The sequence below is a fragment of the Mus musculus genome, chromosome 9 (genome assembly GCF_000001635.26).
Source record: "Mus musculus strain C57BL/6J chromosome 9, GRCm38.p6 C57BL/6J".
In the NCBI taxonomy this organism is placed as follows: Eukaryota; Metazoa; Chordata; class Mammalia; order Rodentia; family Muridae; genus Mus; species Mus musculus.
In genome coordinates this window covers 108,783,461-108,807,470 of record NC_000075.6, presented here as the reverse complement: position 1 = coordinate 108,807,470, position 24,010 = coordinate 108,783,461, and the positions used below count along the sequence as shown (strand labels likewise).

General features: G+C 44.7%; 1 protein-coding gene and 1 non-coding gene across 11 annotated transcripts; one reads left to right on the top strand and one right to left on the bottom strand.

Annotated features, from left to right (window-relative positions):
* Window positions 1-1,137: 1,137 nt before the first annotated feature.
* Window positions 1,138-23,707, bottom strand: Ip6k2 (inositol hexaphosphate kinase 2). 10 transcript variants are annotated; one of them, NM_001379601.1, is made up of 7 exons: window positions 23,601-23,659; window positions 11,075-11,407; window positions 9,293-9,361; window positions 8,978-9,200; window positions 8,054-8,229; window positions 2,754-2,929; window positions 1,138-1,932 (listed from the first exon to the last, which is right to left on the bottom strand). In NM_001379601.1, the coding sequence occupies exons 2-7, from the start codon at window positions 11,274-11,276 to the stop codon at window positions 1,432-1,434; spliced, it is 1,347 nt and encodes a 448-aa protein (NP_001366530.1). In that variant the 5' UTR covers window positions 11,277-11,407; window positions 23,601-23,659; the 3' UTR covers window positions 1,138-1,431. The 10 variants fall into 10 exon arrangements, with proteins under 10 accessions (NP_001366530.1, XP_006511914.1, NP_001366531.1 ...); XM_006511851.4 differs by lacking the exon at window positions 23,601-23,659 and adding an exon at window positions 23,139-23,241; NM_001379602.1 differs by lacking the exon at window positions 9,293-9,361 and having other exon boundaries at window positions 23,139-23,659.
* Gm23034 lies at window positions 12,083-12,231 on the top strand. Its single transcript, XR_003948462.1, has one exon. It is a non-coding gene; the product is annotated as a small nucleolar RNA SNORA28 (small nucleolar RNA).
* Window positions 23,708-24,010: the final 303 nt, after the last annotated feature.

The window sequence follows — 24,010 nt, the reverse complement described above, 5'->3', positions numbered from 1 at the left end:
TAAGAATCCGTCTCAAAGAAAGAAAAAGCATCCCTGACCTTCAGTTTAATATTCAGCCTAGCCATCCACATCTTTGAAATCCTTGGCATCCCTCGGTCGTAGTGAAGAAGGCCTAAAGGATCCTTGCATACTCTCCACTAATCTAAGGAGCACAGGATATACACACCATCAGACAATGTTCCAAGGCAAGGTCTCACTGTGTAGTTTTGGCTGTTCTGGAACCATGTAGACCAGGCTGGCCTTAAATCCAATGATCCATCTGCCTTTGCCTCCCAAATGCTGGGACTTAGGGCAGGTGCCACCACACCTGGCTTTTTCCCCCTAAAGACAAGGTCACACTAGCAGCACCAACTGGCCTGAAACTAACAGCAATCCAACTCCCTCTGCCTGAGTACTTAGATGAGCCAGACTACACCTAGACTTCGCTAATCTATTTTTAGGCATGGTGGAGGTAGGCCCAGTGGGATGTGGGGAGCTGCCAGAAGGCTCAGCCAAGACAAGAACTTGATATCCAGACCCTGGCTTTATCAAATGTTTCTGCCAATTTTTGGCAGTGCACACACACACACACACACACACACACACACACACACACACACACTTACAGAAGCTTTCAGGCACAAAGTAGTGGTAGCTCTTTGGAGCTATGCTGACTGGTCTTTGTAAAGGATGAAGCTGGTGTGATTATGGGACTGCTGAGTAGGAGTGGTAGCAGGTGTTGAAGCCAAGACTGTCCATGGCTACCAACAGACCAGAGACTTGTGGCTACTTGAAACCCCACCATGGGGTCCAGGATATCTGAATTACTATGGCCAGCCAATTAATTTCTTGCTGCCAGTTACCAAGGAGAAATAAAAAGCTGGACCCAAACAAGGGTTGGAGCACCTGTTGTCCAGCTTCTCCTTATGCTGCACAGGGCCATGGGAAAGCCTATACCAATTGTACTTTTGTGTAAGGGTGGTAGAGACCAAGCCAGCACAAACCACAGTGACCTGACTAAGTAGTGCTAGACTGGGACACTTTAGACAAAGCCAAGTCTTTGTAATGAGTGGGTGCCAGGCCTAGGAGACCACAAGGCAAGGCTTCTGCAGGCTGGGAGGAGTCTGCATGCTTAGAAAGAACGACAGCAGCACTGTATACAATAAACAAAACATCTGTATTAGAACATTTACACTCAGGGAAGAAAGAGGTATCTGCATCATCAAATGTGGAATGTTGAAGAAACAGTTAAAATAAATAAAAGGCTCTGAGCACGTCTGGGGCCGGCTCAGGCTGGAGGCGGGGGGGGGGGGGGGGGAGGGGGTCACAGGGGCCACTGTCTATCAGCTCCAGGCTGCAGAGGCCAACACCTAGCCATACTGGCCTGCTTCCCGACAGCACAGCTGTAGGGGGACACAAAGAGTCTCTCAGGTCCTGGAATAGCCAGAAAGCTCACTCCCCACTCTCCTCACTTATCTCTGTGACAATGTCTATCAGGCTCTGCAGCCCAAAGATATAGCCAGCATCCTGGCCCTCATGCACCACACTGTCCTCGCCATACAGCCTGCAGGTGGTGTGTGCAAAGTCAATCATGCGCACGTCCACTGAGCTGGCACCGATGGGCTTGTAGGCATAGGCACCGGCAGACTCATCAGCCGACTCTTCGGAGAGGTCCTCCAAGTCCTCAGCATCTGAGTCCAGGGTCACTTCTGGCCACTCCTTGCCATCATAGATGACCAGTAGGGAACTTGAATAGAAGCGGTAGGATTCCTGTCGCTCCAACACGGCCTTGAGCTCAGTTAGCTTCTTGAGCACAGGGCCCAGGAGCTCACGGCGCAGGTACCGCCCATTGTGAAAGAACTGGAAAAGCGCCTCCTTGAAGCCCTGCACCGAAAGCTTCCGCCCATGGTACTTGTTCATGAACATGAGCTGCCCAGTGCCCGCCTGGTACACCTGTGAGAAAGACCAGCAAGTCAGGGTCAAAGGGCCATTTCAAAACCTACCCATTGGGTGAACACAGGCGATGCGACTGGCTGTTGAGTAGGTCCCATCACCTAGGTTCAGTCACTGTACTCAAGTCCCCAGTTCTGCAACTAGATCAACAGAAGTGGCTTAACTTTGTATCCTAGTATATGAACACATACTATAGACTCAGCCATCCAGACTGGCCTCAGGGGCTCAAGTAGGTATACATGCTTTCTTTTTTAACCAGAAAACAACAAATTCAGCGAAGGCCAAACCTAGAGTTTGCTTCTTTTTACTTTGTAATTTTTTTTTTTAAGCTGAGCCTGGGCATGGTGGCGCATGCCTTTAATCCCAGCATTTGGGAGGCAGAGGCAGGTCGATTTCGGAGTTCGAGGCCAGCCTGGTCTACAAAGTGAGTTCCAGGACAGCCAGGGCTACACAGAGAAACCTTGTCTCAAAAAACCAAAATAAATAAATAATGTAAAAAGCTGGAGATCAAACCCAGGGCATATGTATACAAGGCAAACGCTCCACCCTTGAGCTAATCTTCAGGCAGCTCAAGTGTTTTGTTTTGGATTCTGGGTACTGAACCTACAGCCTCATGCATTCTGGGTGCACTCTCTATTGAGCTGTATCCCTACTAAGTCTGTTTGCTGTATTAAATAAAGCATACTGAATAGATGAAGGGCAAGTGGGGGAGGCTGAGTGGGAGGAGTTCCAAGGGGGAAGTATTCCAAATGTGAACTTTCAAGAGCATTTCAGAATACTACGTCATAGTGGACACCTTCATAGTATCTGAGCACACTCACCTGCATGCCGCACACTCGAACACCGATGACCGCAGACGTGCTCTGCTGACATTTTCGGATCTGGTTAGCTGCTTTTTCCTCCGAAGCATCATCGCCATGCTGGCGTGTGCCCATCTTGAGGTCCAGGACACAAGGTACCTCATAGCGGGAAGTCAGGTTCTCCAGTAAGATGAATTCTGAGTGGTTAAGGGCAATAGCCAGAAGGAAGTATCGGCACATAGTGACTCAAGAAGCCTAGGCCTGCAGGACACTCACCCATTAGTTGTACTGTCTCCCTTGGAGGGAGTTCGGGGGAGGAGAGGTCTGAGGCACCCCTGCTGATTTGTCAGGAAACAAGGATAAACACAACAGCCAGTGTACAGCCTCAGCACAGGCTAGGCTAGCCCCCAGGGCAGGGATACACATGCTACCATACCCAATTATTATTACTATTATTATTTTATTTAAAGATTTTTATCCAGCATGGTAGTGTACATCTTTAATAGTCTTCAGGAGGCAGAAGCAAGAGGATCTGAGTTCAAGGCCAACCTGATGTACATAGTGAGCTCCAGGTCATCTAGGACTACATAAAGAGACCCAGTCTCAAAACAACAACAACAAAGGGAGAGAGGGAGGATGGATTTCTAAAGTCTGTGTGTCTCTGTGTATCTGTACTGGTTTGTGCATGTCAGTACTAAAAGAGAGCAATGACTCAGATTCTCTGAGCAGGAGTTACAGGTAAGGTTATGAGCCACCTAGTTATGGGATGCTGGGAACTGATCTAGTAATCTCCAATATCAGTGTGAACTCTTAAACACAGAGCTATCTTGCCAGCTCAAATTTTATATTTTTAATGCAAAATATATAATACTTCATCAAATGTATCAAAATATACAGGACTTTATGACCTAAGAATATGACGGTCAAGGCTGGAGAGTAGCTTGCTTGTACACAATCCTAATGACCTGTTTGGATCCTCAGAATCCATGTAAAATCTGGATATGGTTGCATGTCTGTAAACGCAGCATGTTTAAGATGACATGTGAGGTGATAGCAGAAAAATTTCCTGGAAATATGAGGGCTGGATAGGCTGGAGTAAGGACACAGAGAAGTGCCAAGCAGACACTGCCTCAAGTAAGCTGGAAGATGAAGGCTGATGTGAGGCTGCTCTCCAGTCTCTACAGGCTACCATAGCATCTGCTTACACAGAGATACACACACACACACACACACACACACACACACACACACACACACACCACACACACATATATCACATCTACAGGCTACCATGGCATCTGCTTACACAGAGATACACACACACACACACACACACACACACACACACACACCACACAACACATGAAAATATCTTTAAAAGAAAAGGTTTCATTACAAGTAACTTTTCAAGTTTTATTAGAACGTAGCTACACTAATTCATTTATATTAATATCTATGGATGTTGCTGTAGTGGCGAAGTTGTGACAAAAGACTGTATGACTTACAAAACATGAAATATTTACCGTTTAGTTCTTTACAGAAAAGGTTTACTGATTTCTGCCTTAAAAAGGTTTAAGTTAGCTTCTGGGACAGCAAATATACATGGTCTCCTAGACCATCTTTTTCAAAACAGAAATAAAGACAATTAAAGACTGTTGAACTTGGGACATTTAGGTTATCAGTAAAGATAACAGTTGTGGGGCTGGAGATATGGCTCAGTGAGAGAGCTTGTCTAGCAGGCCCAAGATCCTGGGTTTGATCCCTAATACCACAAACAAATATCAATACCTGTACTCGATAAAAATGTATCTAAAATGCCTAACTCATGTATTCGAAATAATGCTAAAAAATCTCACAGTGATGGACGCCTCTGGAGGATTAGGACCCACTTATTCATTATTCCAAACATCTAGTAATAAAAGAAAGGCAAACACTTAATCTCTCCAACTGTAACTCAAGGTTATTCCTCTCAGAATTCCAGCTAATGACTAACAAAATTAGAAAATCACCTGTTAAAAAAGTAGATCTAAAACAACAACTGAAAAACAAAGCTAACACCATGCTTCCTAACGGACAACTCAGAATTCCCAAGAATTCTCAAGGATTCTTGCTTGTAGCCCCTGAAGAACTGACCCTGAATCTGATCAAGCCTCTGGATCTAAATAACAACTTACTGTAAAGAGAGAAGATCATATGTTAAAGACAACCAACAAATGTACTCAGTAAAACCCAGATCATGGGAAACTCCAAGCTCTTTCTAATGTGCACATCCACACATTAGTACAGAAGAACTCTAGATGTCGGGCACCTTCTCTATTATTTCCCACCTAATATGGTGACATAGGTTTCTTCATTGAACCTGGAACTCGCTCGCTGACTAGAGCAGCTCTGCCCTCCATCGACAGGTGCAGGCCTGTGCTCATGCTCATTTTTCTGTGCTGGGGCTCCAAACCCAGGTCTCTGTGCTTACAGAGAAGCCTTATCTAACCACAGAGACATCTTCCTAGTCCTGGCCCTTCTTCAATCATCTGGCAAGAAATCTCTAAAAAGAAAAAAATGGAAATAGTATTTTAAAAGTCTCAAACACTTCACATCCAATGCTATATTAAGAACTCCATATGGATCTGCCCCTTAAACTAACCAACGATAAAAAGACATTGAGTGGGACAAGTAGAAAAAATATGAACATGAAATAGGCATTCATCCATTCATTCTCATGCTGTCTGTCTCTGTCTGTCTGTCTTTCCTCCCCTACCCCATTCCTTCTGAGACAATGTTTCTCTGTGTATCCCTGGCTGTCCTGGAACTTGCTCTACAGCCCTGGCTGTCCTCTGCCTCAATTCCCAGAATTAAAGGTGTGTACCACCACCACCCAGTGAAATAGGTATTTTATAGTAAAGAATTACTCTCTATGTTAACAAGTAAAATGGTATCAATATTTTAAAATATGTTTGTGGATATGCACATACTCACACATGTGTGGAGAGCACAGGCTGACACTGCTGGCTTCTCCCTCACTTCCCTCCTTATTTTTCTTTGTTTTGAGACAGGATCTTACACAGACCCTGGTACTTAATGATTTGGCTAGGGTGGCCACCTAGTGAGCCTCAGGGATCCTCCTGCGTCTGCCTCCCAACACTGTGATTACAGGTGTGGCCAGCTGTTTGTTACATGAATGCTGGGAATCAAACTGGTCCTCATACTAAAATATTTTTACCTTTTGGGGATACATGATAAGGTATAAACAGAGACAATGATACATCTCAGACTTGTTTCACAATCAAATTTAGGAAAATAATTTAAAACTGAACAAGAGTAGCTTTACTAAGTTAGCCCAATGGTAAGAGGGTTTGTTTAGATTGATGAATCCCCAATACCAAAAAAGAAAAAAAAGCTGTCCTCTGTCCCCAAGATCTAACATGATAACTATAGCCCTCACTCCTCATCACGGAAAACTTCTCTTCCCAAAAAATGACAACCAACCAAAATGCAAAGTTGTGGAGCCCAATCCCAATGAATACATTTACAAAACAAGTCCTACCCTTGAGTCTCAGGGAACGTTGAAGAGGGGCCAAGAAGGTTGTAAGAGTCAGAGGATCAGGAAGATCAATGTTGATACTGCCTCCCAGGAAATTCAGAAGCTACACTCACAAAGTCTCACTAACATGACTACCAAAACATGAGCTCAGCAAGGACAACAACAACAGACATGTTAAAGTGGACAAGGTAAAGTCCACAAGGCCTCAATGCTATACAAACAGCTACAGGCAAGGAGGAGTCAGAGAAATGGTCTCTCCCAGGAACAACACACCAATTGGTTATCGACTATCAAATGGTCAATGTGAAAATATACATGCAAGTTACATTATACAGACTGAGATGGTTATATATATTTAAGAATATATATATGATATATATTTATATATAGTAAGAAATGTATATTCACATACACATATGCATGTAACAACAATCAATGAAAAAGGAGGCCATGAATTTCAAGAGAACCAGAAGTATATGGGAGAGTTCAGAGGGAAGAGAAGGAAAGTGGAAATGATGTTAATTATATTCTCAAAAAATATAATTTGAAAAATGTCAGTGGTGGAACACTGGGGCATATGCAGACAGTCATGACTTGAGACTGAATGACAAGTAGCTAGAAATTCTATTTTTAACATTTTTCCTAATTAAAAATATTCTGGGGGGCTGGAAAGATGGCTCAGCAGTTAAGAGCACTGGCTACTCTTTCAGAGGTCCTGAGTTCAACTCCCAGCAACCACATGGTGGCTCACAACCATCTGTAATGGGATCTGATGTCCTCTTCTGGTGTGTCTGGAAACAGCGACGGTGTACCCGTATACTTAAATTAAATAAAATCTTAAAAAACAAAACAAAACAAACTCTGAGGAATTTCAAATTATACGATATAAAAAAGGGGGAGAGAGGGAGAGAGACAGGCAGGCAGACACCCTGGGGGAGAGGGGAGCAGTGCGGTGGTTCAGTAGGTGAGCCACATGAGGGAACAGACCCCTGCAAGCTGTTCTCCCACCTCCACACACACTGGTGAACTCCTGACCCCAGGCAAATCCTAGCCTGGGGGTAAAAAACAAACAAAAATTATGAGTCCAGTGAATGATAACTTATCAGAAAGGGGAAAAGGATCCTGGTGCTTTCTCTGTACAGCTTGTGAGGCAGACTGATTCCTCTCAACTGGGCAGACAAAAATCCATGATACACGCTACAGGAGTCTGCAAGCAGGGACCGGCAGCCTCTTGGCAACCTAGGTTAAACAAAGGCCATCCTGTATAAGATGGCTTCCTCCTGAGGTTCTCAGAGAACCTCCTCTTCTCACTTACCTGTACTCTGAAACTAGGCTATACTCCTAAGAGATGTGACAGCTGCCCAATTATCACACAGTTGTCCTGGGCACAACTCCAATAGAGGAAATTAACCATAGCTAATAAAAAAAAAAAAAAACCCAAGGCCCATTAGATGGCGCAGTTGGTAAAGGCACCTGCCACCAAGTCTGATAACCCAAGTTCAATCCTTGGAACCTTCTTGGTGGAAAGAGGTGCCCTCTGACCCTCTCATGTATGCTGTGGTACATACATTCGAGCACACATACCCACACCCAGAACGGAATACTTCAGGCAGGAGCAGTGGCAGGCACCTGTAAGTGTTAGAAGAGTGCTCTAGACCCGCTGGACTGTACACAGACCCTGCTATCACAGACCAACCAAGTACCCAACCTACTTCCCGGTCTCTGTCCAAGCTCCCCCTGCTGCTTCTGCCTTCCCCGGGGAGGAAGCCTTTACAAAGGATACTGTACTGGTTTCGATGCTTGGCATTCTCCTTCATTCTCTGTAACTGTTGTTGATGACATTTCATGCTCCAAGGGTTATAGTGTTTAAGCTGGGAACTTACATTTCCCTTTTTTTCTACACTGTAGTATAAGACTTCAGATTTCTTTAGCCACTCAAATTCTTCTTCTAACTTATGGCTATAAAGAAATAAGGATTTGATAAATCATAATATGTTATTAAAATTAAATATGAAAGAATTAAGCAAGTTTCAAGAGTGATGGAAATTTAATGTGCAATGTACTTATGTATGCTACCCAAACTCATGACATATTTCAAATGGGTGCATTTTATCATGCATCTTTAGAAAAGCTGATTAAAAACTTTAAAGGGGAGCAGTCTACCACCAGTTTCTCCAGCAAGATGCAACAATGACCTTTCCTCCCCAGCATATGAGGTAGGTAGCTTTCCTCCCCTGTCTCCAGGGGCTATGACTCCTGGGCTGGCCCACAAGGTCCCCTGACTCTAGGGACTGGGGAAAAGTGAAGTGAAATGATACTGGAATTAGTCAGCTACTTAACCAGATTACATAATTTACACTTTTGCTTTATAGTCTCAGAAGCTCTTCTATGGTCCTGCCCACATGGGACCTAACTTTCGCAAAGGCTAACTGATCATTCGGTCACCCACCATTAGCAAGCAACCTGAAGTAAAAAAAATGATTCCAGTCTGCTTGTGGCAGGGCAGGAAAGAATTGTCGATTGTGGAAGAAATGAGTCAACATCTTTTATAGCTGCCACTTCGGCTACTTATGCCTAATGGCATGATCTTATCTGGAGCCAATTAGAGACAGCAGACGTGTGGAACCAGCCACCCAGTCACCTACAGGGCTACCCTGAGCTCCTGGCTATAACCAAGCCCCCAAATGACCTCTCGGGCATCACCCACCTCTTCATCTTCTCCTCTTTCCGGTGCTGGCGTACCCAGTCCTTGGGATTCTTTTCTGTTTCTAGGGCATGATGCTTTTTGTTTGTCCATCTTAGCAGCTTACTTTTTGGTTCACAGTCCGAATTGTCTACTATATCCACAGTTCCATGGTCCCCTTTTAATGGATATGCTATTAAACACAAGTTCCTGTCTTCATCTTCTTCAAAGCGTACTGATACCACACCTGAAAGGGGGGTGAGGAGCAGAAACAACTCTTAACTCCACAGAAAAATGCATTCTAGATAACATGATTGTAACATTTGTTTTGTTTCTTACCCTGTTCCTTAGTCTCTATGTTGCCAGAGGCCCCAAACTCATCTGCACACCTAACAAATATCAAGACAGCTAGAAAAAAGTGACACCATACAAGACAAGCAATTAGGGAGCAAACATGGCCGAGAGACTTCCTCTCTAATGCACTCAACAAGGGAAAGCAAGGGCCAAAGAACTACAAGACACATTTTTCCATCATTGAAAATGTTTATTAATTTTATGTAACTCTTCTAATCCCAAGAAAGACACAAAAACATTGCTCTATATAGCTTATGAAAGTGTTTATGCCCTAAACAGAAACTCCGACGGCCTTGAGGCTTGCTTTAAAGCAGAGCCTGACTGCAGGGAACACGGGTGTGCCCTCAGGTGAAGGCACTGAGGTGAGGGAAGACTGGGCAAGCAAAGCAAAAGAAAGCAGCAAACAATCCACACAGCACAGACGCCCTGGCAAAGGCTTCCACAAGCCTGCATGGTGGGTGAGCCAAGCCTTTTGTCCTTCTCAGTTATGCATTTATTGGTTTTTGTAGTTTGTGTCACAAAAGAACAAAATGAACACCAGCAGATGAGGGGGCAGGAACACAAGCACATGGTAGCCTTGAAAGCAGCTCTCCCTTTTGAGTCTCTAGGACCTGCCATGTGTAACTGGACAGTCTTTGAGAAGGGGCTGTGAGGTGGGAGCACTTCAGCGGTGCCGACGAGCGCCTTACAGCCGACTGGCTCAACACCTTTCCTCCTAGGCCTCTCTGCCCCACGGTCACTCAATCTGCTCAGTCCTTGCTGCCCGCCCGCTTGCGTGCTGCAGGGGAATGCGTGCTCAGAGAGAGACGACACTTCTGAGGCGGGCCCCAGCTCTGGGCGCAGAGGAGCGGGAGGGGGGGTGTCAGGGGACCACACTTCCCTGTGGGCATAAGGAACGACCAAAGGGATAAAAACGGGGCAGGGGTGGCCAGCTAACAAGGGAACTTTGGCTTTGTCCTGGAAAAAATAACAGAAAAGGACCAAGTGAGGGTCTCCAACACCCCCAGTCCCACCACATGCATTTCCAAGTAGAGAGCCGTAACCCAGTCCACCCTGTCTTTAAAGAACAATTGTGTCCCAGGGGAATCTATGTTGTCCTAGTCTTCTTTATCCCTGGTAATGCACATTTCAAATTAATTTAACGAGTTCTCTTCTGATTTACAAAGACTCCTCCCCTCCCCAGGAAAAAGCGCACCATGCTGGTGGCTGGTTCCCTCAAAGCATATAATTATAAAAAGAGAAAAAGTCACTACATGTGAATCAAAGTGTTGCCTTCACATAGCAATTCTGGGGACATTCTGTAACAGCAAAGGGCTGGAGTTGACTGTACAATCCTCCCACTCCTGCATTCCATCTGACTCAACCCTGCTCCCAGCCTACCTAATCACCAGGGCTTCTGGTTTCCTGGAGGACAAAAAGCAGGCAGCAAGAATTCTGTGCATAATCCTCCTAAAGTCTTCCCGAACTGTCCCCACATGGGGACTATGGGTTACCTTGAGCAAGAGACACCTGAACATAAAAAAATAACTATACTTCTACCAAAAACAAACTCAAAGCAAATCCAGAAAACAAAACAATTGAGCAATCTTACCAGGGCTTGAAAATTGAGGGTGAGGTGCTGGGCTGAGGGCCAAGAGGAGGAGGAGGAGGAAAACAAAAGGGTAAATGGGAGGGGGGAGGGCTCCCAGGACGCTGCCAGGGCCTTCCACTGGCAAAATCCCTTACATCTCACCAGCCTGGAGACCCCTCTAGCAGCTGGGGGCTCACCTTTGTACTGGGGAGTGAATCTGCGCATCTCAGCTGGGAGGGTCTCGTAGAACTGATGCTCCCTCGGAACCAGGGGTTTGCACAGGGTTGTCTCATTGAATCGGAGAACGCATGAGTGCCCCCCAACCTGGTGGACAAATGGCTCCAGCAGGATGCCCTTGGTGCGGGGCTCCACGTCCATGGTCCTGAAGGCTGGGCTCATCCTCTGGACACGAGCAGCAGGGAGAAAGGGGAGGCAGCGGGGTCCAGAGGCCGGCTTGCCCTCCGTTCACTGTCTGTCCTTACAGCCACCTGTTTGATCTCAGCTCCTCGGTTTGTGCAGGCCAGGACACTCTGGCGGAAGCAAACACAATGATGACATGAGGTTTGGAAGTAGCCTGGGAACCTCCTTGCAGTCAGTCAGTCACTGGTCTTCTCGGCAGGAAGACAAACGCCTGAGCTTACATAGGGCTCCGCCCACACTGCCAACCCCTGCCCCGCCTTCTTCCAGGAGAGACAAACATAGGGAGAGGGAGGGTGGAGTACGGGTGGGGCAAATACTGATGGGCAAAGACTGGGCTCCAGGGGGCCCCTAAACTGCCAAACCTGGCCATCACAGCAAGCAAAACACAAAGCCACAATGGCGTAAAAGCACAATTTCCAACACAGTATTCAGATAAAACCTTACAATTTTATAATTAAGGTTGTCATGCTTAAAGATAAATGGTTCCTAAATTACTCTGCTAATTATATTTTTATAAAGTGGATTTTAAAACAGGGAAAACCAGTTGTTGTATTGTTTAATATGATTGACTCTCTCAGAGTGTCCACAAACACTGTCCCTTGCCCAAAGCCAAAGCCAAGCCCCATTAACCTTATTAGCAATGAAGCACTGAACCCGCTTTAATGATTAACGTCTGTATCTAAAAACAACTGATTGAAGCTGGCTAACTCCATTTAAAAAGATACACAGTGTTCTAGGTCACCAACTATTTTTATCAGTTCTATCCTGATCACCAAATGCCTTTAAACCAAAGTTGTGAGGCAAAGTTGAGGCAATCTGACTATAAGAATGCATACATTCTCTGACACAGTTTGAGCTTACTAAAGCAACAAAGTCTAACCTATTCCAGTGCTCTCTTTCGCATGAGGCAAGCTGTCATACAGGCTCAAAGAAAGAAAAAAAAAAGCAAACATTCTAGTATTCCAACCACCTCTCTTTAAAAGATGGGGCCCTGTTATTATGCCTCAGGACTTAACCTCTTTCTCTGTTTCTACAGACTTCCTGAGAAAGCAATACAAAAGGAAAGCTACTGACTCGTGAGCAGCTGTCAGAATCACATAGGTCAGGGACCATACTTATTAAACAGTCAGAGTCCGGCATGCTCCCCAACGCACAGGCCAGGGAAACATAATCCAAAGTCTTTGTCAAGATATAAATCTGCTTTCGCTCCAAGAGTAATGCCAGGTACCAGGCCCCACAGTTGGGAGGTTGGGGCAAGAGGACTGCCACAAATTCAAGGCCAGTTTGAACAAGAGTTTTCCAAGTCTCTTGAAACCATTTCCCCCCTAGAAAGAGATAGCTCAATACTGTCCGTATAAGTCCAACATACAAGCCATGAAAGATGGGAAGGAGAGAACGGATTCCATAGAATATTCTCTGACCTCCACATCTGTGCCCATACAAATACACATCACAAATACATTAATAATAGTTTTTAAATACGCCCCGAAAAGGCAATAACTTAAACAAGCTGAGGACTTGAATAAAATCCCCAGAACCCACAAGCTACACAAACACCGGCCTTGGTAAATCCTGCTGGCAACCCAGTGCTGGGGAGGCTGAGATGGGAAGAACCTTGGCCTCACGGGCCAGACAACTTAACCTCGTTAGGGTGCTCAAGCACAGAGGCCCTACCTTGAAAAACCAAGGTGAACAATTCCTAGGAAAACACCAAGAACTGACCTATGGATTCTATACTTATGTGCACCTGCACACACATATGCATCCATATAAGCATGCATGCATACATGTGTGGCACAAGTGTACTACATCACACATGCACACACTGCATACTACTCAAATGTATTCAACTACAAAGAGTATCTTTCCATCTACCCCTCCAGTGAAAATTTCCCAATGGTCCCATGGCATCTCTGTACAGTGTGCTGTACTGTACATGGTAAGGTCAGAGGCTGAAAGGCCCACAAGACTCTCTACCTCCTCTCCTAGACATAAATGGCAGCTCTGCCACATCCACACCCTCCCCACCCAACTCTTTTTCCCCCTTGCCTGAGCCAATCTGATGGCAGAGAAAACTTCCAAATGTGAAATGAAATTTAAAAACTGGTTAGCCTGTGGTGAAGTGGAGCCAGACTCTGTCACTTAATTGATTGGGGAGCAACTCCAGTCCTATTTCCCCTTTTCCTTTGGAGATCATTTTCTGGTCTATAAAACAGACTTCAAGTAGAAGTCTGGTTGTAACCACCAAAAGCAGTAACTGGTATTTTATTTCTTTTTTGAGTAAACATTCCACGTAAGGTAAGTTCTGTTCTGCAATTCTTTGGCTTCAATCACGTTTAACTTTGAAACATGAATTTAAGAATAACTTCATTGTGCAGCAGGTCTCACAGTTGGAAGCAGTAAGGAGGGCACCTCTGGTCTAAGTACGCTGGACTTTCCCAAACATTACAAGGCCCGTCAATTTTCTCCCTTGAGACTGCAGAAGAAAGAAAAAGCCCAAAGGGGCCTGCTCTCTGCTTCACTTGTTTCTCCCTGTTCCACAAGCAGTTGAGTAGAAGGTTACTAATTGTTTTCTAATAAAGCAGAATCGTGCTATATAACCTAAAACTTTCAGCCATCTTCCTGCCCCAGAATCTGAAATGCTGTGTGGTTACAGTCATGTGCCACTGTGCCTAGCCTGCCAGTGATTTACAAACATCCAAAGACTAAGACTCAGTTTTTCAGGAGCCCTGGATTAGCAATGGTTACTGTAAAGCTCTTGCAATCTAGAGAGACCAAGAAGACCTACAAAATCCTGGCTTCTAATTTAGCAGCTGTTTTAGCTTTCCATAGTGGCTCACCGTTCACAAAAATGCAAGTAAACACAGAAAACGATGGATCCTAGAACAGAACAGTATGCCCACAGTCTACCCCAACTCGATTAACCATCAGTCTAAGCATCTCCGCAAACAGTGCCTTAACCTTTTTGATTTTATTTTACTTTTTTAGTATTGCAAGTTAAACACCTGAGATTGAAGCCCCTGGGCTCTTAGCTCACTCCTTCAGAATTTACTTAATGAGACAACAAATGGGATCCACAGGAGCCACTTACTGCCTCAAAAAAAAGCCCCAGGGTCAGGTCGTCCTGGGGGACTGTGTGAGGTAACATAGTCTCATGGTACAAAACAAGCCTTTCCATTCAAATCTCTACAAGGGGGGTGGGGTGCACTAAACAGCTGATCGGCACACCTGACACACAATCCACAGCTGCACAAGCAGGGACATTCACCGACACTCTCCTACACTGCTGCTAGGAGTACAAAGCCACAGAAACCACAGTGACAGAAAACAAGTAAACACTTACTGACAAGCCAAAGCAGAGGACACAGTTGACTGAGGCCCCATAAACTTTCATGGGTTGGAGGGTGGCCTGAGAGTATGTGCCTGGAATAATCTGCCAGGAATTCATCAAATCATGGACTTAAAATTGCCTCTCTCTGTGCATCTTCAGTCACACATGCCTAGGTCAGCCTGGTTAATATTCTGGTCAGAATTATATCATCTTCCTAGTTTTTATATACATACATACATACATACATACATACAATATGTATGTGTGTATTTTTGTTTGAGATAGCTTATCTACATAGCCCAGCCTGGTTTTGAACTCATAACCTTCTAGCCTTGGACTTCCAAGTACTACGATTACAGGCACATAGATAATGCCTGGTTCAATCTCTTCTTCCTCAATTCTTACCTCCCTTCTTTATCTTTTTCAGACAGGATTTTGCCTTGTAGTTCAGGCTGGACATATCTCTGAGCCTCAACTTTTTTCCCTGAAAAATTTTTAATTACATTAATTCATCTATTCATTCACTATGTGCTTCTGGGTGTAGTACAGGATGTGTATGGAGGTCAGGACATGTTTGAGACAGTTTCCTCCTACTACAGGGTGGTGAGCTCTGGAGACTGAACTCAGGTGGTCAAGACTGGCATTATGCCTTTACCACTGAGCCATGTCACCTACCCTCCTTTCTCTTTTTCAGACTGTGAGTTTGTGATGTTGCCCAGGATAGCTCTGAACTCAAAATCCTCCAGACTAGCTAGCCAGAATCTATGCCACTACACCCAGCTCTCAAGTCATTATGCAAGGGCCACACACTTGGCTTTTCCCAGGCTATTTTCAGTGAGAGAGGGGTTGGGGTAGAAGTGTCCTACTGTGTTGCCTGTGCTGTGTTGTAGGCTCCAGTGAGCCTCCTAGAGCCTCCTGAACAGCTGAGTACAGATGTCACCTGAAATCTTCCTGAGCCATATTAACCCCGTACTGTCCCAGCCTCACTCACCTATGACACTTGTTTTTGGTCTCTCCCTTGCCTGTCTGTCACCACATAATATAGTGTTTATACTGTCTGTCTCCTTTTCTCACCTCTGCTTGAAAACAAGTTCTGTGGACTAAGGTTTTTTGTTGTTGTTGTTTTGTTTTTTGTTTTGTTTTGGGGACAGGGTCTCCTTATGTAGCCCTGGCTGTCCTAGAACTTGATATACAGAACAAGCCGGCCTCAAGTCAGAGATCTGTTTGCCTCTGCTTCAAATGCTGGGATTAAATGTGTGCACCACCATGCCAGCCCAGAATGTTTTTAAAAGTTTTTTATTTTATATGTATGAAGTGTGTCTGCGTGTGTGTACCACGTGCTAGCTCAGAAGCTACAAGAGAGAGTTGGATTTTCTGGGACTGGAGTTAGAGAGTTATTGAGCCATCATATGGGTATTGGGAATTGAACCTTGGTACTGTGGGAAAGCAGCTAGTGTTCTTAACTGCCGAGCCATCTCTCCTGCCCAATATAAGACATTTTGGCTGTTTGGTTTACTCTTGAATCTCCTGAATACAAAACAAACAACAAACCCCACTAGCATAGAACAGGTATTCCATAATCCCCACTACATCTTGTGCACCTATCTATTATCACAGATCCTGAGGATGCAAAGGGAAAGCCACCCCGACGACACGGTGAGCACAGTTGTTAAGGCCTGCGACACACTTTACATCCCAAGCACAGACCAGTGCCTATTTTGCACTTATTACTGCCACTTTATCGAGTCTGCCTTAGCAAGTATAAATGTAGATGCTTGCACCTCAATACTCACCTAGGACCTGCTGGTATGGAAACTTTCCATGGAAACAAAACCCAAGTTCCTGGTGTTTTGTTTTTAAGACAGGATCTCATTTGTAATTCTGGCTGGCCTCAAACTCACAGGTATCTATCTGCCTTCCTCTGTCCAACTCTTACCCCAAGTGCCTGGATTAAAATCATGCACCACTCTATCTTGTGATTTTGGTTTTTGAGATTTCACTTAGTTTAGTTTTGTTTTTTGTTTTTTGAGACAGAGTTTCTCTGTATAGCTCTGGCTGTCTGAGAATTCACTCTGTAGACCAGGCTGGCCTCGAACTCTGAGATCGGTCTACTTCTGCTTCTCCAGTGCTGGGATCAAAGGTGTGTACCATCACTGCCTGGCAACTTCTTTATTTTTTGAGACAGTCTTACTGTATAGCCTGGATGATCTTAAACTTGCAGTGATCCTCCTACAGTTACAGGTGTATCCTACCACACCTAGCCAAAACCCAAACTCTTAATGTTACAACAAATTTTTTAGGAAATCCTTTTGTGTGGAAAAGCAAGCAAGGCAATAGTTCAACAGAATCACCTCTTACGTAACTGTAAAATTTCTATTCAATTCCAGCTTATCACAGTGAACCGGCATTCACAGATTATATGTTTATTAAATCACAAAGATTCAAGATCAGGGTGTTCTAATGTCACTGAAAGAAAATCCTATTTTGTAGGTAAAGTAAAACAACACCAAGTTGTTCTCAGTATATTCAGCAAGCCTCTCCAGCAGTAAGTGTGCCAGGCAACCGAGGTGTCTCAGAAAGCTGGTGTGGGAGGAAACCTATCAGTTCATTTCCTGAGTTTCCATAGAAGCAACAAATGGAATACAATCCATGAGAAAAATGAATCTAAAGAAGGAATTTTAACAACCAGGCATAGCAGCACACACCTGTGATCCCAGCATTTGGGAGGCAGAAACATGAGGACTCACACACGTTCAAGACCAAGCAGAGCTACAAAATGAGACATGATCTCAAAACAAAACACACACACACACAAAGCTATGTAATCTCTATTGTTGGAACTATAAAGACTTACAAAAGAACTAGCTAGCAGGGTTAGTGGCACTCTCCAATACTGACTCTCAGAAGGTGAGGGTAGGAAGATCTGAAGTCAGTGGCCAGACTTGGGAGTGAGTGACCAGTCTAGGCTACATACCAAGACCCAATCTCAAAAATCAAGAATAAAAAGGAGAAAGGAGGAGGCAGAAGAGCAGAGGAAAAAGAAAGAGAGGGGGAGAAAGGCAGAATAGGTAGGTATCGTACCAGCTTATGTCACAATAAACTGTCCATTTAAAATGTTGAAATGGGGCTGGCAAGATGATTAAATGTGGGGCTGGAGAGATGGCTCAGTAGTTAAGAGCAGTGCTACTCTTCCAGAAGACCTGGGTTCAATTCCCAGCACCCACACGTCAGCTTATAACTGTCTGTAACCCCCGTCTCAGGGGATGGACACCCTCTTCTGGTTTCTACAGGCACAGGACATGTAAGTGGTGCACACACATATAAGTTGGCACAACACCCATGCATATAAATATTCTTTTAAAAAATATTTAAAAACATGGTTCAGTGGGTAAAGGTGTTTGCACAGCTGAGTCTGACCACCTAGGCCCAATTCCTAGAACCTAGCATAAAGAACTGACCCCCATAGGTTATCTTCTGAGTATTTGAAATTCCTTTAAATACTAATTCTGAGCATACATTACCTTTAACACCAGGAGAGAAAACAGAATGGTGGAGTATTCCCAAAACTGATATAAAAACTGAAGACAGCTTCCCAGCTCTTCAAGATTTTTAAACTACCCAAAAAGCAACACTGATATAGTGCATACTTTAGGCTTACTAACTTTACTCCATATTGGAGTCTGTGAGAAATGGTTCACCGTCTCACAAGTGAAGGTGTATGTAAGGGACAGGACAGTCAGAGGAGAAAACAACCAACTTCTCAGCTTTCAATAACAATGTGGCGTGGTTTTAACAGAAATAAGAGGTGTTGGGGGTTTTGTTTTCTTTGAAACATGATCTCATGTGGCCTAGGCTGGCCTTGAACCTGCTATGTACCTGAGAGTCACTTTGAACTTCTGATCCTCCTAAGTGCTGGAAGTACAGGTGAGCACTGCACACAGCTTGTGTATGGTGGGTTGAGTCCAGGGCCTTACACAGCGCTAGGAGAACTACACTCCCAGCCATGCTTTGTTTTGAAACAAGAGTCTACTATGTCACTCAGGTTGGCTTTAAATCACCATCCTCCTGCTCTGACCTCCCGAGTGCTGAGATTATAGGCCTGAACCACCATGAGCTCCTGTTTATTAAACACTTACATGGCTCCTCCATTCTTACAACTCTCTGGGAGAGGCACTGATTACTGTCCTTACAGGTGAGGACAAGAGGTACTTATTACCCAGGTCTCCTCACAGAAAAACAACAGGTGCCTTAAATCAAAGACTCCCTGCTAAGAGCAGCAGAATCATGCTAACCTTAAGGAGTCAGGGCTTCTTTGCTGGCTCTGAGGGTCTCCCCATCCATAGCAGTCAAGAATCCCCAGCAGCAGCAGGCACAGAGACAAGGCACAAGAGCCCTGTACAAACTTGATCTCTGAGTTCTAAAACTGGGAATTCATTTTCTACAAGTTTATTTCTTATTTAAAAAAAACCAAACGAACAAACAGTGTGTGTGTGTGTGTGTGTGTGTGTGTATGCACATGTATGTGCACATACGTGCAAAAGTGGATGTACCAATGCATAGAAGCTAAGAGGACCATGGATGACATCCTAAGAAATGCTGATAGCTTCAGACAAGATTTTATGCTCCCTGTCTTCAGCACTTCACCTAACCCCAAATCTGAAACAAAGGGTACCAAAATGATGTGGACTTCATGGACAGTAAACCCCAACACTGTTCCAGCCAGCACCTGCAGTGAACTGGAACAAGGGTGAGCCCTATGCAGCACCAGATCCTGTGCTTTCTCAAACAACTCTAGTAACTTCTGGGTCTTCTCGAGCCCTCCTTCAGGCAAATATTGTACCTCTAGTCTTTACAAAATATTACACATTCACTGTCTAGTTTTTATTATCCATTCTGCCTGTGGACAGTCAGTTTTCTTCGAGGAACAAACCAGAAAAAGGAAAAAAGAAAAAGAAAGAAAGCAAGCCAGCCAGCCTTGTGAGAAAACTAAGACTACACCATTCATAGCACTATGTCCTAAACAGAACCACCTGCCAACCATCCTTCACAAATCATGAGACTTCTAAACCATCTTCAAAGTCTACTTCAAGGAAAGCAAATCCAGCTATACTCTAGTCTTGTGAGGGAAGCAGTAGGCTCTGGTCAAGGAAAACCAAACTGAGGAATGAGGACTGAATACCAACAGAGCAGTTCCACTTTGACGGCATCACTCTTGCTTGGTGTGCCCATGTGCTTATACATGCACCCATTCATTCATTCACATTTTCTCTCATCACAAGGAGATTATGTAACTTCCAAAGTAAAAACACTCTTTGAGAAAACAAATACCATTCTTGTTCTTTCCTTTTCTAGACCTTTCTTGAACAGGTAACCATATCCATCAATTTAGGCCACAGAGCCTAGGAACAGCTACCCGGCACCCTAACAAGGTCTATACTCCCAAATGTCCCAGGACCTTTTTACCTTGGCTTAGAGTTCTCAATGCAGATGGGTATCCCAACTAAGCAATGATGTCATCACACATGAGGCCCTACACAAATCTTATAAAGACCAGAAGAAGGACGGACATCCCCACATTCAAATATGCAAACAGCCAGGCATAGTGGCACATGAGTTTAGTGGCACAGGAGTTTCCAACTCCTCAGTACTCTGGAGGCAGAGGCAGGCAGGTAGGTATCTGTGAGTTTTGAGTAAAGATGGTTCAATACTGGGGCAGGTAAGTGGTAGGCAGTGCAGTGGTTCACACCTGTAGTCTCAACACTCAAAAGGCCGACATGTTCTCTTAGGTGAGACTCCATCTCAAGAGATAAAGTGCTGGTGTGCTGGTGCACGGCAGGCAGGCCTCTCTAAGCTAACCCTGCCTGATCTACATTGCAAGGTTAGCCAGGGTGACATGCTTATTAGACCCTGTCTCAAAAAACAAAACAGAAGTTCTTTGTACAGCTATATTAAAAACTTTTATTGTCTCTAGCAACCTATTTCAAAAAATAGTATAAAAAAATTAAACATTAAAATTTGAGTAGGGAGAACAGTTAGAGAAAACATTATTATCCAATGTTCATTTTATACTTCAGAACAAAAACAGTCTGTTACTCTCCTAAAATAAGCAGTGAAGGGTGATGCAATATTTTTGCATTCCCCAGTGGAGCGGAGACAAGTGCTTACAGCCCATGGGACACACATTGTGCACAAGAGTTTGGAAAGGATGTTGGTCCTAAAGCAGCCCCAGCTAGAAGAGAAACACAAAGCTCAAGACAAAGACTGGTAGGGTACTGTAGATTGCATAGCTAGCTTTTTCTTTTTCCTCTTGAGACATGGTCTTGCTACAGAGCACAGGCTATCCTGACTTTGGTGATCCTCCTGCCTAAGTTTTGAATGTTGGGATTTACTCACAACCCCACACTTCTTGTCTTCAGAGCTATATACTAAAATGTGTAAACAAAGTTACATTTCTGGGGCTAAGGGTCCATCACTCAAGTATGGTTTCAAAAGCCCTGGGTCTGAGACTCAAAGCGAAACAACAGAAACATTTCTGGGATATGCACCCTTGACAATTCAGCTTTCTTCTACTTTTCCTTCTCTGAAGAATGAGGCAAAGGACTGGAGAGATGGCTCAGTGGTTAAGCACACCGACTGCTCTTCTAGAGGTCCTGAGTTCAATTCCAGCAACCACATGGTGGCTCACAACAGTATACAACTGTAGTCCCATGGGATCTCATGCCCTCTGGTGTACATATATAAGGACAAAATACCAAAAAAAAAAAAAGCCAGGTGTGGCTCAGGACTATAACTTGAGAGGTAGAAGTAGGCAGATATCTTGAGTTTGAGGCCAGCTGGACTACCAAACAAGTTCCAGGACAGCCAGGGTGACACAGAAAAACTCTGTCTTAAAAAAATAAGATAAAAATAAAAACATGCTTTAAAATGTAATCATACTAAAGTCATTTTCTATCGTAAAAAATGTGGTCTATTTGTAAGACAGTCATTCCATGATATGAAATAATTTCCCTTGCCAGCAGTAAGGGCAAATACCTCTAATCCTGGCACAAAGAGGCAGGGGCAGGCAAATCTATGAGCTCAAGGCCAGCCTGATCTATACATAATGAGTTCCAGGCCAACCAGAGACCCTGTCTCAAACAAGCAAGCAAGCAAACAAACCAACCTCTTCTCTTAACAGGGAAAACCAGGCCCCAGTGCATTCTCTTTATGAGCCAACAATGGAAATTTTTCACCTCAACAAGCTGGCCTCAGGAAGGCTCAAACTCATCCTTGTTGCCTAGATACCAGTGACATCTCTGGGGCTTACAAAAAGGCCCTGCCATCCTCTGCAAGGGCCCTGCCATTCATCAGTCAGCAATGACTCCTGGCACATTCTAATGTTCAGATACTTGGTTGTAAAGACCAAAATCTGTCTCCTAGGAAACTCTAAAGCGTCAAAGAAATACGATAAACTGGTTTCAACAACAGTAACAGGTCTAGTCCTGCTACTGACACACTTGAATTCTACTCTTAAAAGAAAACTAGAATACAGGTAAACCAGTCTGAGTTACACTCAATAGTTTAACCAACTTGATCTCCAAAAAGATTTAGTAGGCAGTCAGATGGCCTGTTCACACCAAACATAAGTACTCATTTTGTATTTCTATCTGTGGATAGCTGCTAAAATTAAAACAAAACCCTACAATTACACTCTCCACGGCAACAACTTGGTAAATAAGCATCTCCCATCTCTTAAAATGTTATCCCAGGGAAAGTGCAAATACAGCAAACATTTTAAATACTGAAAATCAACAACAATGCTGTCAACAAGGAAGGTCCTTTAAATTTTTCAAAATGTTTGTCTGCATCATATTTGCTGTTTCAAAACTGCCAGGGCTTCTTTCTTTTGGATCTTTTTATTTTCATAAATATTTATTAGTTGACAATTCCAAACATGTATACAATGTATTTTGACCATATCCATCCCCCTGGTCCCTTCTTATCCCCCTCCCACTGCCTCTGGATCCCTTCAGTACTTTTTCTTACAAATATTCGAAATTATTTTGTTCTTGCTCTATGTACATTTCTGCTAACAAAATGTTTATTTACATGCGATGACTAGCTCTATTTCCTTTCGCGTGTAAGAAGAGCCCTAGATTTCACCAGTTCCTACATTTTTCCCCATTTTCCCGCTAGTACAGCTTTCTTGATATTTGATAGAAATTAAAATCCTAAAAACGAATCAAGTCATTAGGAAGGATGCAGAAGATAGATGCAGTCTTGTTATCAAATATGAATAAAATCCCACTCGTGGTAGGAGCATCAGCATAAGAAGAAGAAAAAAGAAGACACCTTCTGATCCATTTTAAGATCTTAAAGGAGAAGAAGGGGAAAAAAAAAAAACCAATAAGGTTGGATGCGCAGATCACCCTCTCCCCCGCCTTTCCGGGATCAAAGAGGAGCTGACTGGCACAACTGACGTTCAACACCCAAAATGGCTGCACATCTGCAGGCCCAGGTAACAACAGTACCTGAGGATCCGGGCTGACCCTTCCATCCAAAGATAAAGACCCCATCCTCAAAGACCAGGGAGATCGTGGCCGGGGGACCTCTGTGAGACCAGAGATCCTGTCCTCCACCGGAAGACCCAGGGAGACCGCTTCAAAACCGGAGAAAGACACTGTCGTCGTCCCCCGCCCCCTCCCCTCCCCCGGTTCCGGGAGACCCTCCAATGCCGGGGGGAAGATTCTGCCCCGTCTCGGTGGGCAACGCTACTCTCCCCAGTAACTGCAAGGTACAATGGCCCCCCGTAAATAGGGAAGGGATGACTACACAAAAAAAGGGGGAGACCGCTTCTCAATGACAGCCATAGGACCCCCTTCACAAACCCAAGCCTCCCAGGGATCCCGGAGCCCGGCCGCTACCAGCACCGAAAACCTCTTCCCCTGAGCCCCGGGGTGACAGGGCCACGGGCCGGGCGGGGCGGGCGTTACCTGCGGCCACAGCCCAGTCCCGCGACGCTTCCGTCCTATTGTTTCTCTTCCACCAAAATGGCTGCGGCCGCGCTCAGCCCCGCCCCCCAACCTCGCTCCCAGGGCCCCTCGCTATTGGCTCGCACCCGAAGCCGCGCAAGCGGACTGGGCGGCCTGGAAGACTGTTGCTAGGGCGCCGGGATTCGCTTGGGGCGGCTTCCTGAATGGGCAAGGGGCGGGAAGAGGCGGGGCGTTGTCCTGAGTGAGGAGGGTGGCCAGTCTGTTCTGGAGTTGAAGTAACTGATGGGCTGTGTGCCAAATGGATCGATTGCAGGATGCCTAGGGTAAGGGTGGATGGACAGACAGTCCTGGTTTGCCCCGCACTGGGGAGTTTCCTAGGATACAGGAATGTCAAGGCCAGTATTCATTCT